Below are 19,350 nucleotides of genomic sequence, written 5' to 3'. Positions count from 1 at the left end.
GTTTAGTTGTCAAACCAAAATAAGCTGAAAGAACCTCCGTGCAGGATCGGACCCTTTAGCTGATGTCACTGAGCCTGAATGCAGCCCGTTTTGTAGATCCATCAAGCCCATTTAAAAACTCCTCTGGAGAGGCCCTTTACAGCCAACCAGGGAAATAAAAACGTGAGTCTGCACCTCAGGGGAACATCTCAGCACAAAGACACAAAGTCAGTCCAGACAAAGTTTCTGGAGACGATCGTGCACGCAGGTGAGCACAGATAAGCACCTGCAGCACACAAAAGAACACAGTGCATGCAATGGAAGAACATGAGATGTGATGCGTCTCTCACTTTCAATTACCTCTGTGTTTAAAAAGGTCCCCAACAAATAAACGTACCTGTCTGTGTAATGCATTCTGTCAGCACCACAGTGGGGGAAATGCCTTTGGCTGATATGTGGATAAAAACATGCAACACAGACATCTTATGTAATCTGACCAACATCTAAACTTTGTCTGTTTTCACTGCAGCTCTTCTATTACTTGTCTCTAGTATTTCTACCTTTGTCTGGATTACAGTTACTCCTTGAATCCTCAGCACTCTCCCCACACTCATTTCGTATCACCACCATGCTGTCTTGAAGCCTCGCTGTGAATGTTTGCAGGTTTAAAACACTAGTTGCACTTTGACACACTATAACGAGAAGGCCCGGCTCACAGTCGCTGCTTTAATTTATCCCAGAGCTGTTCTGTCAGGTTGAAGCCAGGACTCTGTGCAGGCCAGTCGTGTTCTTCAACCTAACATGTGTTCATCCTCGTCTTTATGGACCTTTCTTTGTGCACTGGTGTGCAGTCATGTTGGAACAGGAAGAGGCCGTTCCCAAACTGTTCCCACAAATTCAGGAGCATGAAGTTGTCCAAAACATCTTGGCATGTCGAAGCATTAAGAATTTCCTCCTCCACCAAACTTTACACTCGGCACAGAGGAGTTCTCTTTCCACTTCAGTTGCTGTTGTTCCCAACTGCAACCACTTTGTTATAACGCCACTAACAGTTGACTGTGGAATATTTAGTAAGAAGGAAATTTAACGAGTGGACTGCACAGGTGGTGTCCTATCACAGCGCCGCGCTGAAATTCACCGAGCTCCTGCAAGCGACCTGTTCGTGGCACAGTTGTTTGTAGAAGCAGTCTGCAGCAGCTGACTTTACACACCTGCAGCCACAGAAGTGACTGAAACACCTGAACTGAATGATTTGGGTGGGTGCGTGCTTCTGGTGATATAAAGTGTACATCGTGGAAAAAATGCATTTGTATTGTTTTTATTTAGTATTTTATGTGTGAGAAAAAGCAAATAAGTCCCAACATGTAATTTGATACCAGCACTAACATGTTTATAGCCCTGAACTGAGAAAAATGTTTGTACAGAACTTCTGACTGTAGAGGTCATGTGACATGTTTAATTTCACACTCCACCACGACATCATCCTCCATCCTCGGTGCATTGTGCCGTGATGCTGGCTCACCTGGCTCTTCCATATGGGCTATGATCCAGTTGAAGGCCATCTCAGGGCCCATGTTCCCCGTGTAGTACACCGCCTTCCTGCAGGCCTCCAGCGGAAAGCCCATCTCCGCCAGCTGCATTACTGCAGCCTCGTCTATTTCTGGAGCTGGGGACACAACAAATCAGCATCAATAACTAAAACATGCAGTTGCTGATTCAACAGTAGCAGTGGCTTGAGTCTAAACAGCCAAACAGATTTGTGGCGACTCCCTCTGTGGGACTCATTAAACAAAGAGAGCAGAGGAGCGTCGGGCCTGCAGAGGCATCTTTGTTGAGGGATGATTTATCAAGGAGAGAAATGAGTCTGGCTAAAGCAAGCAGAGCTGCACAGCAAAGCCAAGTTTGTCACAAAGTCGAGAGCAGCTGCAGCACCTGCTCAGGTAGGTCAGAGGTTTACAGTGGGGCAAAAAAGTATTTAGTCAGCCACCGATTGTGCAAGTTCCCCCACTTAAAATGATGACAGAGGTCAGTAATTTGCACCAGAGGTACACTTCAACTGTGAGAGACAGAATGTGAAAAAAAAAAATCCATGAATCCACATGGTAGGATTTGTAAAGAATTTATTCGTAAATCAGGGTGGCAAATAAGTATTTGGTCACCTCAAACAAGGAAAATCTCTGGCTCTCACAGACCTGTAACGTCTTCTGTAAGAAGCTTTTCTGTCCCCCACTCGTTACCTGTATGAATGGCACCTGTTTGAACTCATCATCTGTATAAAAGACACCTGTCCACAGCCTCAAACAGTCAGACTCCAAACTCCGCCATGGCCAAGACCAAAGAGCTTTCGAAGGACACCAGGAAAAGTATTGTAGACCTGCACCAGACTGGGGAGAGTGAATCTACAATAGGCAAGCAGCTTGGTGTGAAAAAATCAACTGTGGGAGCAATCATCAGAAAATGGAAGACATACAAGACCACTGATAATCTCCCTCGATCTGGGGCTCCACGCAAGATCTCATCCCGTGGGGTCAAAATGATCATGAGAACGGTGAGCAAAGATCCCAGAACCACACGGGGGGACCTGGTGAATGACCTGCAGAGAGCTGGGACCAAAGTAACAAAGGTCACCATCAGTAACACACTACAACGGCAGGGAATCAAATCCCGCAGTGCCAGACGTGTTCCGCTGCTGAAGCCAGTGCATGTCCAGGCCCGTCTGAAGTTTGCCAGAGAGCACATGGATGATACAGCAGAGGATTGGGAGAATGTCATGTGGTCAGATGAAACCAAAGTAGAACTTTTTGGTATAAACTCAACTCGTCGTGTTTGGAGGAAGAAGAATACTGAGTTGCATCCCAAGAACACCATACCTACTGTGAAGCATGGGGGTGGAAACATCATGCTATGGGGCTGTTTTTCTGCCAAGGGGACAGGACGACTGATCCGTGTTAAGGACAGAATGAATGGGGCCATGTATCGTGAGATTTTGAGCCAAAACCTCCTTCCATCAGTGAGAACTTTGAAGATGAAACGAGGCTGGGTCTTCCAACATGACAATGATCCAAAACACACCGCCCGGGCAACAAAGGAGTGGCTCCGTAAGAAGCATTTGAAAGTCCTGGAGTGGCCTGGCCAGTCTCCAGACCTCAACCCCATAGAAAATCTGTGGCGGGAGTTGAAAGTCCGTGTTGCTCGGCGACAGCCCCAAAACATCACTGCTCTCGAGAAGATCTGCATGGAGGAATGGGCCAAAATACCAGCTACTGTGTGTGCAAACCTGGTAAAGACCTATAGTAAACGTTTGACCTCTGTTATTGCCAACAAAGGTTATGTTACAAAGTATTGAGTTGTATTTTTGTTATTGACCAAATACTTATTTTCCACCCTGATTTACGAATAAATTCTTTACAAATCCTACCATGTGAATTCATGGATTTTTTTTTCACATTCTGTCTCTCACAGTTGAAGTGTACCTCTGGTGCAAATTACTGACCTCTGTCATCATTTTAAGTGGGGGAACTTGCACAATCGGTGGCTGACTAAATACTTTTTTGCCCCACTGTAGCTCGCTAGCATTCATCACCACTGCTTCGAGCTCGAAATACATTTTCTATGGTTATAACTTATAGAAATGTTGCATGTTTATTCAGTTTGGCACACAGCTGTGCAGAGAAATTAAATACTTACAGTCCAAGGAGCTCATGGAGTTATCTGAAAGAGGAGGAGGACACGGCACAGTCAAGCATCACCATCGCTGGCTCTGTATTTACTGTTGATTCTGTTTTGGAATCATTTCACTCTTTGAGAATAATAAAAGATTTGCAGACATTTGTACAGATAGCATCTATAATCGGCCAAGACAATATCCTGGAAAATCTGAGCTGCCGGCACGTTATTAATATTCACAAACAAAGGTACAGTTCATCAAACAAATCCATTGTAACACAGGGAATCCAGATGTTTTCGAGTACCCGTGGCGGGTCCTGGGCACAGTTGGTATTTCTGTCTTTTAAATTTTCTTTTTACCTTTCTCATAAAAGGATCATTTAGCTGCAGAACATCAAGGGGAGAAGCAAATGTCCCCTCCCACACCCCTCATGAGTCACAGAAACACTGCCCAACTGTGTTATTTTGGACCGTGAAATGTTGTCAGTGTCCTACAAACACATTTTATTTTACACAGATATGAAAACATCGGGTGAACGAAGAAAAAAAATAATGCAGAAACACGGCCTGAGAGCGGCACAGGCTTTTGTTCATTTTCCTTTGTTTTCCCCTCATGGCCTCAGTTACAGCCCCTCGGACGGCTGCTGGGTTTTATCCAGTTTGCTATATTAACTGAAAGGAAATACTGACCCAGTGAATGCAGCTGGAGTAGCCATCTTCCATGGTTTCTTTTAAATCGCAGGTTTGCTTTAATAGGTTTAAATGGATAATGTGAGTAACCAAAACAGGGAAGGAACAAAGCTGAACCAGTTTCAATACATCGTGTGCAGTTTGTGATTGTTAATTTTGTATTTTTTAACCAAAAGAAAAGTGGAAGCAAAAGAAAACAATTCACTTTCCATTTTCTGAATGGCCTGGAATAATTGAGTGAATAGAAACAGACCAATGAGAAATAATGTGCTTCAAGCAGCGTACAGGAAAACACATTTGTGTGCTGCTATGAAATCAATAAGAATCACTGAAGCCTTTTGGAGATAGAAGTGCGACCAACGATGAATCACTGCGAATTCCAGCAGGGGAGGAACGGGCCAGCGGTTCATTTACAACCAGCAAAACTCATCATATGAATGTGAAATAAATAAATCTGAAAGGCCATTGAATGCAGCGTGTTGTCTCCTCTGACCTGTTTTCATTTCACAGCTTTAGCTGCACGATTTACAGAGGCAACGCTGTTGTTAACCTCCTGAAATAGAAGCTCAGAGCGACGTGCAGATTTGCTGCAAATAAAAGCATGTGTGTGTCTGTGGCCCTCAAAGATATCTGTACAGGACGCCAAGCCGTAACAGGGTCTAAGCAAACCAAAACAATGATGCTCTAATGTGCAGATACTCCACTCAGATTGTTTGACACCGACAGTACAGCACACCATGTTCAGTCCTAAAATATTTAGGCACACTAAGACAAGCGAGTGCAAAGTTTTTCTATTGTGTATTCATGTGCTAAGATGCAGCAGACGAAACCAAAGAAAGATCCAAGTTTATGGATGTGTGAAGCACAGCAAAGGCTGCTCTCAGATGTTACCGTCTCTGCTCGAGCCCACCCCCAAATGTGCTCACAGCCTGAAACATTATAGGACTCTCTGTACTTCACATCTGCTGAAATATTAACAGAGCTTTTTAAAAGCATTTAAAAAGCAAAAAAAATAAATAAATAAAAATAAAAATGAAATATTAACAGAGACAGCGATAACTTGATGTAGCTGAACTTTACAACAGGAGGAGGAAACTGCAATCACAGAGCAGAGAGAGACGAAAGGCAAACAAAAAGGAGGGCACTGCCTTTGTGGGGTTGATTTTTTATTTTTAATAAGGGCTAAAGTGGCATGGATTTAACGGCTGAAATATTACCAAGCCTGCAAAAAAGTTTCTTAAAAAGTGACAATATTTTATTGAGTGCTATAACTCGCTAGCTTCCAGTACTTTAATCCCAGAGCTGAGGGAAGTGCGTTACAAGGAGATCTGGTGAAATCATTAGAACCTATTAGGCTTAGCCACACTGTGAACACAAACACTCTTCAGTAATTGATTGAGCATGCCTTTCCTGTGGGATTCCATTTAATGTGTCCTTAGGAGGGAATATGGGTGGCTTTCAGCAGAATATTATATTAGAGACAATTTCACAGACCATTTAATTCACAAAAATACCCGAGACCTGCCAAAAAGGATCTGGGGCACTGCAGCTGGTTTAAGCAGCAACGTGTTATGTTATAGGGTAAACACAAAGTTTCATATACTGAGGTGTTTCTAGCACATAAATGGAGTGAAGAAATATTCTTGGCTTTTTTGGCTAAACAGTACAACAAAAGGCTTCGCGCTCTGGGAAAACAGTGCCCTTTAAAATTAATATGGGACTGTGAAATCAAAGATGAAGGGCCAAAAACGCCCGGAGTAATTAAGGGTGCTGGTACACTGTTTTTCTAGAATTCATGCATGACTGCTAACACCCCTGTAGGCCAATGCAGGCAATTTATGAGAGCCTGTAACCTTCTCATTGAATTCTGGGTGAGAAAAATGGAGCAGCATCTAATAGATGCCATATATTATAATATATGGATGTTTATTTGTAAACATCAAACAGAAAATAATACAGAAAAGAGCAAATTGTTAAACTCAAATAGGCTTAAAAACTCCCTCCTCCATTTTATTTCATACCTCTGGTGTCTTCGGGTAAAACAATGGGAGGCATGAGGTCCGGCAGCTCTTCTTCACTTGCCTGCAGCCCCGTGGCTCGGAGCCGGTTCAGATCCAGGAAGTCGGGAACGTCAATGACCACATCTGCAGAGCGAGATATAAAAGTATCAAACTGAAGAATCCAGCAGTAAGAACAGTGAGCTCCCAGATCAACTTTTAAATATTACGATCTATATGTGAGGCGTGAACTGACCTTTTTCCCCAACTGAACTGAACACTTTATGAACATTTTAAGGTGCTAAACACACCGATTGATTTTCAACTACCAGCTAAACAGCAAAAGCGTTTTACGGACACCGACAGGATGACAGATAAACGTTTATAACCATGTGTTCAAAGTGCAGGTGAAACGTTTTCTCCACCTGGCAACAGATTCACTGCTGTGCCTTGTGAACTGCAGTTTAATGGTGCCCTCTGCTGGGGGTTTATAGCATTGCACTTACTGAGACATGCTGGTGGAGGGAAATATAAGGTCAATAAATCTGATCAGTCACTAAAGTGTGAGATACTAGTTACCTAGTTTTTTCGGCACCCAATCAACTCCAAATGTGAATTTCTTAATCTGCACCACCAGATACTCTGGGAACGAGGCAAATCGGGAAGTTCTGTAAAAGAATGTGTTGAAAATTCAGTTTATGAATCCAGCTGGTTTTCGTTTAAATATACTGGTTAAAAAGGGGTGTACGTTGGTCATTTCTGGCCCGAGAACAAGTGGACGTTGCTTACTTGACTCCAGCTGACTTGGCCTGCAGTGCCGAGCTCCAGAAATCAGGAACATTTTCCGGCTCTGTGAAGGCCTGCAGACAAGCAGTGAAAGGGATCCGCGCTCTCACTGGTTCAGGAGGGGGACGCATGTTCTCTTCTGCTTCCTTACGCTTGACCTCATATGCAAGTAGCTCCTCTGGTAATGAAAAAAACAACAAAAATGTGTCACTTTCATTTGCAGCATTCTCAGAACTGAAGGTGCTGCAAAAGCCAATGTATTTGTTGTAAGTGTAGCATTGCAGAGCTTTAACTAAAACTCCACTGTTTCAGTCAAATACTCTCATCTTGGCAACATTTAAATAGTACATACAATTTGTCACGTAATACTTTATATCAAGCTGTGAAGGTGTAATTATACCTTACATACAAAACAGCTCTTAGCCGGGAACATTATTCCCTTCTCAGAGCAGGTCCAGTTCATTCTCCCACTTGCTGCAGTGACCAGAGGCAATCGTGGCCTCCATTCGCATTGTAAGCGTGTGGGGGCTCCGTTACCTCGATTGCTGGCGGCCTCAAATGGAGCGGGCAGCTGGATGCAGTAGTCAACCCGCTGAGTGTAACGGACACGACGAGTCTGGCAGCACTGAACTCGCTCCTCCACCAGGAAGCGAAACACATCACTTGGATTCTCTGAGCCTGCGCTGTTCCTCTGCAGAAACACCAAGATTTACGATTCAGAGACGCTGAATATGAGCATCGATAACAGAATCGGACCACATTTGGATTATGTGTCAGGCTGACTTTAGTTTATTATCCCTAAAGCAGGCTTGGCCGAGTCCAGGCCTCGAGGGCCGGTGTCCTGCAGGTTTTAGATCTCACCCTGGGTCAACACACCTAAATCAAATGATTAGTTCATTACCAGGCATCTGGAGAACATCAAGACATGTTGAGGAGGTCATTAACCGTTTAAATCAGCTGTGTTGGATCAAGGACACATCTAAAACCTGCAGGACACCGGCCCTCGAGGCCTGGAGTTGGACACCACTGTCATAAAGTATTAGTCCCATCCATCCATCATTAATTTTGTTTCGGTTATCTGGGGCCGGGTCGCAGGGGCAGCAGCCTAAGCAGAGAAGCCCCGACCTGCCTCTCTCCGGCCACCTCCAGCCTTTCCGGGGAAACACCAAGGCGTTCCCAGGCCAGCCGAGAGACATAATCTCTCCAGCGTGTCCTGCCTCTTGGCCCGGCACACCTCAACCGGCTCCTTTCAATGTGGAGGAGCAGTGGCTCTACTCTCAGCTCCTCCAAGATGGCCAAACTCCTCACCCCATCTCTAAGCCACTGTTAGGGAAAATATTCTAAAACACTTCTTCAGTAAAGACTCAGAGAAGAGAAACACACAGAACTTCTTGCTAGCAAGGGCAGCCTCCAAACTGAGACTCGCACTAAGAAACTGCCCCGGTCTTTATTTATACTTCAGTGAGCGTTTGTGTTTGTGTGTGTGTGTGTGTGTGTGTGTGTGCGCGTGCTGCTGATCAAAGGGTCATATAACATGAAAGCACAAAAGGTACATCCTTGGTTAAGAAGAGGGTAATCTCCCCCTCACCCTAGATGGTTCACCCTAGATAACACAGTGAAGAAGTCCAGCGGTTCATCTAGGCAAAAAGGCACTTAGACTAAAACAGACATAGCTATGTTAAAACAATAAAACAATAAAACAAGGTGCAACCTCTCATGCTCCCAGGACGTGGGGGTGCATTCCTGGAGTGCACACCAAGCCTGCAGCCTGTTAGAGATCACACATCCTGTCACTACACAATTAATTATATGCCTCTAAGCATACATGGTTAAATATTTCCTAATACAAATAACTACATGCAGTATTCTACCATATGCAAACTTATATCACTAAAAGATTATACTGACTACTAAATACAATTTTCCATTGACAGCCACTCTTCAGAGAAAGCTCATTTCCGCTGCTTGTATTTCAGTCACTACCCAAAGCTCATGACCACAGGGGTAGGGATGTAGAACAACAAGTACATTGAGAGCATTGCTTTCACACTCAGCTCTCTCTTCGCCATGATGGACTGGTACAGCGTCTGCATCACTGCAGCCACAGCATCAATCCGTCTGTCAATCTCCTGTCCCTTTCTCCTTTCACTCATGAACAAGACCCCAAGATACTCCTCCACTTGGGAACTTGTCCTAGAGTAGGCACTTCACCCTTTTCGAGCTGAGGACCATGGCCTCAGATTTGGAGACTATGCAGACCAAGCTCTGCAATTAACCAAACACCCCATACTCCCTGAGCACCTCCGACTGGATACACCAAGGGACAAAGTCGAATGTCTTCTCCAAGTCCATGGTCCTGGTTCCACGACCAGGACAAAAACCGCATTGTTCCTCCTTTATCCGAGGTTCGACTAACGGATACATTTTCCTTTCCAGCACCCTGGCATAGACTTTCCCAGGGAGGCTGAGGACTGTGATCCCCTACAGTTGGAGCACACCCTTTCTTGAAGATGGGAACCACGACTCCGGTCTATCAATCCAGAGGTACCACACCTGATCTCCACGCAGCACTGCAGAGGCGTTTCAACCAAGCCCGCCCTACAACATCCAGAGCCTTCAGGAACTCAGGGCGAACCTCGTCCACACCAGGGGCTCTGGCACCAAGGAGCTACTTCAGTGACCTCCCCCCGGAAAAGACGAGTTGTCCCCCTCGTCTCCAGACTCTGCTTTCTCTGCGGAAGACTAAGGAAGTCCTCTGAGTTCCATCCACTGTGCAACAATGTCCTCGGTCGAAGCCAGCAGCGCTCCACTACACACAGTGCAGGTAGAGCACTGCTTTACCCTACGAGTCGCCTGACGGTTTTCCATGTTTCTTCAAGGCAGTCCGAAAGTCTTTTTCCTCCCTGAACTCCTCCCACACTCGAGTTTTTGCTTCAGCCACTCCCAAACCATGTTCCGCTTGGCCAATCGGTACCTATCAGCTGCCATCGAAGTCCTAGGCTAACCAAACCTGACAGGACTCCTTCGTCAGTCTGATGGTTCCCTTCACGTCTGGTTCGGGGGACACCACCACGACGGGTACCAACCACCTTGCAGCCGCAGCTCAGTGCAACGGAGGTGCTGAACATGGTCAGACTCAATGTCCCGAGTCTCCCTCAGATTGCTGTTGAGCTCTGCCGGAGGTGGGAGCGCTGGCATATTAAGCAAATTATAAATACGGTTAAATGTAACAGCTCTATTTGACAATGACATAAACTGGGGAAGAGGTGGATAGAGACTGGATATATAAATCACAGAAACGACTGTCTTTGCCGTGGTCTCTCTAGACTCTCCTGGCAAGACTTAAGCGTGACTGCAGTTTGACCCACATTTCTTAATACAGCCATTCAAAACACTGATGTGACTCTTTAATTTACCAAATGCCTCAATGGAGAGAGCTGCATCTTTTTTAGAAAACTAGGAAGAATCATTATCACTGACAGGCTCCATATCCTCAGCAGGGCTGATTGAAGCAGTGTTTATTTGAAGACTGTGGTGAAGGATGGCACTGTGATTAAAGCACTCGTTTGCCAAGGCCAAGGCCTCTCTGCACCCCAGCCCTTCTATTCTAAGATGCTACAGCAATACACGAGTTATAATGTCACTTCAGCCATATTTGTAGGATGGCACAGGCTGGGCGTGCTGCTGATGGTGGTGATGTTATTCAGGTTATCCATGTATGGGTAACTAAACTGGCATGTAAACACTGACTAGTAGGTCAAAGGAGGTGTGGAAACAAAAACAAAAATGTTAATCACATTTAGTGTGAAATATATCTACAGATGATTTTTTTTAACAACAGCCACAGAGGTTAGGAGAGATTGGTTGTTATGTTTTGTTTATGTGCAGACTATCTCAGGGCATGCGTCCTGGGTGAGGCAGAATCGGAGGCATTATCTGGCCACACAGTGTAAGCGATAGCAGAGGTCTATAGATATCCTGCTTGAGACAGACATTTCAGCACACCCCATGTTTATGTACCAACCAGGGAGACGGCGTGCTGTGTTTAGTCGAAAACAAACGGCCCCTCCTCCAATAAACTGTCTGTCCCCGTGTGTCACACTCACCATATCCCACAACAGCTCCCACTCTGTGACAATGTCACAGAAAACTGCAGTTTACAGCACATCGGTCACGTGGGATGTTTTACGTCATTTTAAAGATTTTCTGTGACGCAGCGAGGCACGCTGACAGACGTCAGGGTTTTTTAATTTTACAGAGCAACATTGTAACACTTACATCAAATATAGAATTCACAGATGTATTTACATTCACATTTCTAAAAGTCGTTTGCCAGATTTATACATTCATCAGCCGCTTTATTAGATACACCTTGCTAATACCATTTGGACCCCCTTTGTTTTCTTAACTTCTCTAATTCTTTGTGCCAACAGGGTGCTGGAAACAAAGATCAGAGATTTTGGTTCGACGTTGCTGCAGATTTATTCAACTCCACGTCCATGATGCGAATCTCCCGTTTCCACCACAACCCAAACTTTTTGGTGACTGTGGAGGCCTTTCAAACTGCAGTGCGTTGTCACTGAAAGCAGTTTAAGATCAACTTTGTGCTCATTTGCATACATAGATTCCAACAAGTGTTTATTTGAGTTATTGCTGCCAGCCTCAGTCTGACTCTGACGTCTCGTACTCGCACTCACTGGATATTTTCTCTTTTTCAAACATAGAGAAGGTCGTGTTGGGAAATCCCAGCAGTTCAGCAAACTCTGCAGTCACAGCCTGTCACTTTCACAGTCACTGGAATCACCTCTTTCCCATTCTGGTGCCCAGTTTGAACTTGAACACAGTATTTGCATTATAAGACAGTTGAACAGGGATGTCGCGGCCTTTTACGTTCCAAACACCAAAAAAGTCCAAGAAAAGGCCGTGGGTGGCAACGGGAGGTTTGTTTTAGAACGCACTTCTGACTCCATTGTTTAAAAATCATATGCCGTTTATTTCGTGGAAAATTATAAACAAAAATCAGCCAAATAACTTCTTAAAACTTAAAATTAAACGAAAGTTAACTTAATTTGCTTTAACAACTTCAAAAGTGGTCAAAAAATCATTTCCTAACCCTCCCGTCTTCCCATCTGACATTTGGCAAACAAAAAACCTCTTTACCACACCCATCCAGGGTGCTCTTAATCTCTTGATTAATGAGAGGGTCCATAAGCTAATAAACCAATCACTTTGCAAAAGCTTCTCCAATAAAATTAATTACAAATTTACATAACAAAACCAGGTCAGTATATTCTTACACCTTTAAAGAAAAAACAAAAATGAATACAAATTGCATTTTATAAACATTCAACAAAAATGGCCACAACAAGGGATGTCTAATAAAGTGTGTAATTAGTGTACATGTGGATATGTGAAGACATTTTTCCACCCGGCTTCACTCACCTCCACCAGGTTGATCATGTGCAGGAGGAATTCATGAGCATCTTGTTGTCTGTTGGAGGAAAACTCTGGGTGTCCCCTGCTGACCAGAGCCTTCAACATTCGAGCAGAGATGCCCTTCTGCTGGTGCTGCAATTAAAATATATATACATATAAAAAGATGTCTCACATAATCTGACTACGCGTAAATACTCGGCCTTTTCAGAGGACCATATAACACAAGAGACAGCTGACCGAGAGTGGGAATTATAGATGTTGGAAGGAATGTGTGATGTCAGGCTAATCAACATGTTTGTCTAACGTGACAATAATATATGTGCTAAAATATGATGCTACAAAGTAACACAGATACTTCAAAAACTCGCTGCTGTGGGGGCACGGTCTGCGGTGCTGCTGCAGGGGTGATGGACACACCTGCACGCCATCTGCAATCACGTCTTGCCGGCTTAAAAATCTGACTGGGTCCTGGGTTGTTGATGTCAATGCGAGTTGGGCTATGAGCTGCAGCTGACTGAGTGTGTGAACAGCAACCAAGTATGCTGAAAAGCATGTTAACGACAACACCATCGGGTCTGCGGTGGGTTCTTTGCACTGGCATCGCCACCTTCTTTGTTAAAAAACTCAAACTTTAAGCTAGCTGTCACAACAAGAAATACAGACGTCTGCATCACAATGCTCAGGTAAAAAGCATCTTTTCCAATGCTCGCCATCACTGTTGATACTTGCAGCTTGTGACTAAAACTTTGTTGCTGCCATACATATAAAAATGTGCTTTCACAAAGATGCAGCAAAAACATTTAACCTGGCTCCTTCACACATATCTACATTTACTTTGGTTAAACAGAAGTTAAAGTGTGAAAAAGCATAAACCAGCAGTTACTATAAAATAAGCAGACGTTTAAATATGTTGCTGCCATCCAATCTATATTTTTTCTCTGCAATCAAACAAAAGTAATAGTCTTTATCACGTAAAACCACCAACCTCCATCACGAGAACGTGTACCAGCATTAAGGAAACAATTTGATGAGACTCTGTGATTGTGCTGGGTCACACTGACATAATACAAGCTCTCCCCCCACATCTCCCCAGCTGTCAATATATGTCCAACCACGATTCCCCATCACACATGCAGGAAGCTCACAGCTCGGCCTGGTGGCTGGTGAAGCTTATGGAAGAAGCCCAGGGCTTACAGAAATAACCCTTTATGGCTGTCCTGTAATTTTGTGGCAGATGTGTACTACGACTCCGAAAAGGCAACAGTTTCAAATGACAAACAAACACGTAAATATTCATATAAATTAAACAGTAGCACATTTTACCCATGTAGCAGCATAAAGCTGTGATGTGAGGAACTAAAAGGCAGAACACAAAATATTAACGGAGCTGTTGAAGTCGAGCAGCTCAAACTGCTGTCAACAGTTTGTAGACCAAATGAAAACAGCAGGAGGAGGAGAGAAGCGACTTTAAACATATATAAACTCAACTACACTCCTTAAAAAACAACTCTGTTACGTTACTATGAAAAACCAAACGTTAAATCAAACTGAGCGGCTAAATCTGAATGTTAGGATTATTCGCATGCTTCTGTTGCTTATGGACCCAGTTTGGAAGCTGGACATACCCAGTTTAACACCTTGTATTCTTCTTTCATCACCTGTTCAATGAGCTCAGATTTCATGGGCGGTTTGGAGTACTGGCCTGAAAGCAGTCCATGTCCCAGTTTAGCCCTGCCACACAAAAACACACACATAAGCATAAAGTAGAGTCTTATTTTAGTCTTGCTGGGGTTATTTTTTAGATGGCACACCCTGAAGGAAGTGTGCACAGATGTCAAGGAAAAAGACACTACAAAACCTTCAGACAGGGCACTTGGAGGCCAGCTCGTGATAATCCTGAGTTTAAACTAAAGCAGGCTGTAGTCCTAAGTGCCTGTTTTGTTATTGGACTGGCTGTGGCGCCTCTTTGCAGCTCTTTGTGGTTGTTTCTTGTCTTATAAATACGTCTGTGCAGTGGTACTCCAGAGAGACAATTAGGAGAAATACAGTCATTTAGATTCATTCAAGGCTGATGACAGTTTTCATCGACTGTATACTACTTCATATTTATTAAAAGTGAAAAGGAGCAAGCAAGGGGACCTAGTCTGCTTCATTTGTTTCCCTGTCATATATACACTATTACACTGATGTTCTTATTAAACAGTGAGGTCATGTAACAGTTATCCCGATCCAGGCGTGTTTTCATGGGCGTTTTTCCACTCTTGGATCAAAAGCAGACGTCCGATATTCAGTAATAACAGGCACACAGCTATAGCTGCGAGGACAGTGGCTCCACCCACCTGCTGTTCAAACCTTGTGTTTATGCAGAGCAGCCAATCAGACGGACGTTTGCTTCAAGAGGAGCTAAAACAGTTTGTGCCAGACGGTGCATGAGTCCATAAATGTGTGATAAGTGGCGTAAACCCGGCCCTGTGTTAGCCTTACAGCTTACAGGTCACCTGCTTAACTTAGTGAGGCACGCAGCACCGCAACTACTGCAAAGATCTGGAGGAGAGCCTCTTCAAATGATTACACGACCTTTAGCAACATGCTAATTTAATGAACTTAAATATTTGGTGGCAGAACCTCAGCTCCAATCCCCGCCCCCCGAATGCGTCATGTGTATCATGAAAGACTTTCCTGTTTGTCCTTCAGCACCTTGACCTTTATTCACACGTAGCGTTTCTATTAAGTACCTGTTTACAACATAATTGTCTTCAGAATAATCCAACTTTAAGAGAGCGCCATTATACAAATAAACGGTTTACTTTCCTATGACCCATTTCTCGCTGACAAGCTCTAACAGTGACAGATATAAACGTGTTTTTATCTGGCTGCGTGCCTCACAGCATGAAATACACAGCTGATATCTATCGCCTTCCTGGCTAAGAATCTGCTTCCCATTCATCACACCCACAGCATCTGACTGGCCTCTTGCAACATACTGGCTTATGTGACAAAGTCAAACAGATTTTACAACTAGCATCAAAATTCATTGGCAAGATTTGGTTCTATTAGAAAACGACACATCGTGTTAATTATGTTATAATTAACAAAATATTCCAGTCCTGAGCAGCTAGAAAAACACCCTCTCCTGTTTGTGCAGTTCCACACTGCATAACGTGACACTGCAGTCACTTACATTTGAGTTGCAAAGTCCTGGGTGGGGTCGAGCGGTGAGTAGTCAAATATCCTCTGAAGATTACCCACATACCTGGAGAGCAAAGCATGAGTCACACTCTGACCTACAGAGGAGCATACGGGATGATGGACCCTCAGGAACATTAACTGTAAAGTAACAGTTTTAAATATTGCTCAAAAGATTTTTTTTATGTCCTCTGTCGACTGACATGAATAAATATTTGTAAATTATTTTGAACAACAAATTTACACTTTAAACACTTGATAAAAAACAGCTTTGATTGTTAATAAAAACTGAAAAAGTATTTCAGATTCTTCTGTGGTAACAAGACCTCATTTTTAAACTGGCTCTAAAGGAAAGCAGTCTTTCTGTGAAACCAGTACAGAATCAATAACATCTGACATACGAGATATTACTCACATCCTTTGGAAGTCTGGGATGCTGAAGAGGACCTGCATGACCGTACTAAGGTAGCAGCTGCTTCCCAGATTTTTGATGCCTGTATAACCAGAGCCATACACCTCCTTCAGCTTCATGCCCGACTCTTGGATCACCTCCCACTCGCTGACCCGCGGCCGGGGTTTATTGTCTGTGTGGTGCCCGTTTTCTGTCTGAAGGGGGAAAAGGGAAGCTATATTAGAAACACCTTTTGGGAGAAACAGAGTCTTCATCTGGTTCTCAAAGCTGGAGAGAATTTGACTGGAAAGTCTATTATGGTTTTTAAACTCCACCCCACATGAAAAACGCCTGGTTAGACCAAAAACAGCGTTGGAGAATCCAGGCAGGTCAATCCCAATCAGTCCTACACTTTTTATTCATGTACTAAACTAAACTCTGAGATGAAGTTCTTTTAAATGTGGATTGTTTTGATTGAAATATCCCCAAAAACCCCAGACTGATGTTTTTGGGACTGACACCTATTGGCACGATTTAAATACAGTGTTCATCAAATTTATTGGAGCATCTGACATACAAACAAGAAAACATAAATATTTACAGCTCTTTCAAAAACTTCAAATCAATCAAGCATAATATTCAACCACTGTAGGAATGCAAGTCAATTTGTGTAATTTGGCATTTTAATCAAAAATAATAGTGTGCTTCACTCATACAGATTAATATGGGAGAGGATTAGGGCCACTGGAGTCCTCTTCCATAGCATTAACCATTACAGAAACACCAATTACTACATTTAAATAGCAGTGATTTAGGGCAGCTGTGTCATAAACCTCTCAGTGAATTTAACAGCGCTACATCTCTTCAAAGTTTTCTTTATTTCACGTAAAGAAATGTAACAAATGTTTGTAAAACTCCAATGAAAATGTTCAGTGTGTAGCTGCAGCAGTGAAGCGTGGTGTGCGTTTGTTATTGATTTGATACTTGACTGATTATTACTGATTTCTTTGATGTGTTTTAGATGTTTTAGGCTCAAAGCAGCTAACTTACTCCTTTCTGCATCTGTAGCATGTCTATTCCAAAATGTGACAGGTGCTCTGATACGTGCGGGTCCAACACAGCTTCTTCTTCCTCAAACGAATAGATGTCTGAAATTTAAAGAGCAGTTAATCACTACAACAAGATTCATTGTTGGGATGGTAACTTACTCGCTTTAGAAATGAACTACAGATGGATGAGATCTTGCTTTGTATTTCCAAGAGTCACTGTGTGAGCTTCAGGAACAAAACTTTGATCGGACAGTCGGTAGGTGAAATTATTATTATAGCTACACGATGCTACACATTATGTCAAATTTTTAAAAACGAAGCGAGTTTAACTACATATTATTGTGTTTTAAACACTACCATAAATTTGATCTAAACTACAAGTTTTCTGTAGTTTTCTTTGCATTAAAGATCAAAACAAATGTAAAGGAAGGATCACTGACAACGTGAAATAAATGAAATTCTGGATTCGTGGAACGGCTCTCGTGATGATATCAAGAGTCCCAGACCTGCTCCATCGGGGGTGATGGTGTCCAGTTTGACAGCCAGAGGGTAGTTGGTCTCTCTGTAGTGCTCCAGCGCATGGCCGTTACCACCGCTCCCATCAAAGAACCACTTCCCACAGAGCACCGCTCCGTCTGTCAGGTTCAGCCACAGGTTCTCTCTCATCTCACACTTCTGACACTTCCAGCCACTGCAGACAACAAAACAGACTCGTGTTGTTGATGTGCCATTTTTAATCACTCAGTCGTGCCAAGCCTCACTTTTGACTGCAAAATGTCTGTGAAGCTTCTCAGTCATCCAGGTCACAGCAGTCTAAGGAGCTCGGATGGAGAAGCGTCTGGACTCCTTTAAGCTGCTTCAAGACGTTTCACCTCTCATCTGAGTTCTAAGGTCAAAACAGTCAATCTGGGACTCTCCACCATTTGACCCTAGAATGAAGAAGCTTCTCGGATGAGAGGTGAAACATCTTCAAGCAGCTTTTCCATCCGAGCCACTTAGACTTTTACTGCAACATTGCATTTTCCTCAACAACAGGGGTGAAAGTCGTCGGATTTACAGGTTCTCTCCTGTTCTTTAGTTATCAAAGCAACAGAAACAAAGACTACAAATACAAGACTTTCCTTATATAGAATCATTAAAAACATAGACGTTTACATCCATGCCTATTCAGACACGTATAATAAAGTACGCAGCAAAGCCTTTAATAGGTGGAAACCAAAGATTACTTTGATCAATGAAGTGTCAAATGTGAAATATGGTTCACATTTCGTTTTGGCTTCACTAACGAGGTTTTTGTAGTGTGTGCGTGCCATCATTCTGTTTGCAAACACAATAACCTGAATAAACTGGACTTCTACCCAGAGATGCCTTCAAAGTCAACTTAATGGCTTCGTGGTCAAAAACGGACAAAAACCGTAACTTTGAAACCAGAATTCTGTGGTGTCGTGATTATTGTTGACATACACAAAGTACGTGTCAGATTTGACCTCTTCAAAGTCAGTACATTGATCTGAAGGTCAAAGTGATCATGGTGCTATATAGAGCTGTTGTTTCTTACTGCCGTTATTTGTATTGACAGCATACAGGGAATAACACAGACTTCACTCCGACCTGGGTGGGATCCTGACCCCGTTATCCAGCTGTCTGAGGCTTCTGGCATGCCGAGACACCTGGATCTCCTCCTCCCAGGACTCAGGCTCCTGTTTCTTGTAAGCTGATGGTGCATTGAGTACTGCATCACAGGCGATGGTCACCTGGACGTCAGCAGAGTCAGCGGTCAGTATTTTATTTCAGCAATTATTTTCTTACAACTGAACATAAAAGCTCAGAACCACAGAAAAGAGCCAAAGAGGTCATGCAAGATTTGTGCTTAAAAAAGAAAGTGTGTGCCACGTCACATGACTGATTCAACACCGAAAGAGTTAAGAAAAATCCAGCAGCAAAACACACCTGCTCTTTTATTACACTGTACAATTAAATATTTTCCACCGCGGCAACATGAAATCGCACATGCATTAAATAATAAAACAGACGTCGAGGTCGTGCCAAAGCCAAGCTCTAAAAGCCAAACTAACGAATAAATGTGTGAAAAGTCTCTTCTGTGCTCCATGCAAGCAGTAAACACAGAAAACAAGGCACATACAGGTGCACCACATGGTTCCCCGAAATG

The 19,350-nt window shown here is 43.4% G+C and overlaps 1 protein-coding gene across 2 annotated transcripts in view; it reads right to left on the bottom strand.

The window, feature by feature from the left end:
- Positions 1 to 19,350, bottom strand: part of usp13 (ubiquitin specific peptidase 13) — a 35,187-nt gene that overhangs the window by 9,876 nt on the left and 5,961 nt on the right. Inside the window, exons 5-17 of one of the 2 annotated variants that reach the window (XM_085449874.1) lie at positions 18,792 to 18,934; positions 17,687 to 17,871; positions 17,182 to 17,279; positions 16,156 to 16,346; positions 15,736 to 15,807; positions 14,213 to 14,285; positions 12,561 to 12,686; positions 7,656 to 7,809; positions 7,122 to 7,296; positions 6,912 to 7,000; positions 6,357 to 6,479; positions 3,667 to 3,690; positions 1,502 to 1,645 (exon numbers count right to left, since the gene is read on the bottom strand). In XM_085449874.1, coding sequence (XP_085306000.1) covers positions 1,502 to 1,645; positions 3,667 to 3,690; positions 6,357 to 6,479; positions 6,912 to 7,000; positions 7,122 to 7,296; positions 7,656 to 7,809; positions 12,561 to 12,686; positions 14,213 to 14,285; positions 15,736 to 15,807; positions 16,156 to 16,346; positions 17,182 to 17,279; positions 17,687 to 17,871; positions 18,792 to 18,934 — 1,597 coding nt within the window. Of the gene's footprint in view, positions 1 to 1,501; positions 1,646 to 3,666; positions 3,691 to 6,356; positions 6,480 to 6,911; positions 7,001 to 7,121; positions 7,297 to 7,655; positions 7,810 to 12,560; positions 12,687 to 14,179; positions 14,286 to 15,735; positions 15,808 to 16,155; positions 16,347 to 17,181; positions 17,280 to 17,686; positions 17,872 to 18,791; positions 18,935 to 19,350 lie in introns of both variants that reach the window. The other variant, XM_085449873.1, reaches the window with a different exon arrangement.

This window comes from Copadichromis virginalis, linkage group LG23 (genome assembly GCF_057382275.1).
Source record: "Copadichromis virginalis isolate Kocher_CV1m ecotype Utaka linkage group LG23, C_Virginalis_male_GT1.1, whole genome shotgun sequence".
NCBI lineage: Eukaryota > Metazoa > Chordata > Actinopteri > Cichliformes > Cichlidae > Copadichromis > Copadichromis virginalis.
This window is presented reverse-complemented; position numbering and strand designations above follow the sequence as displayed.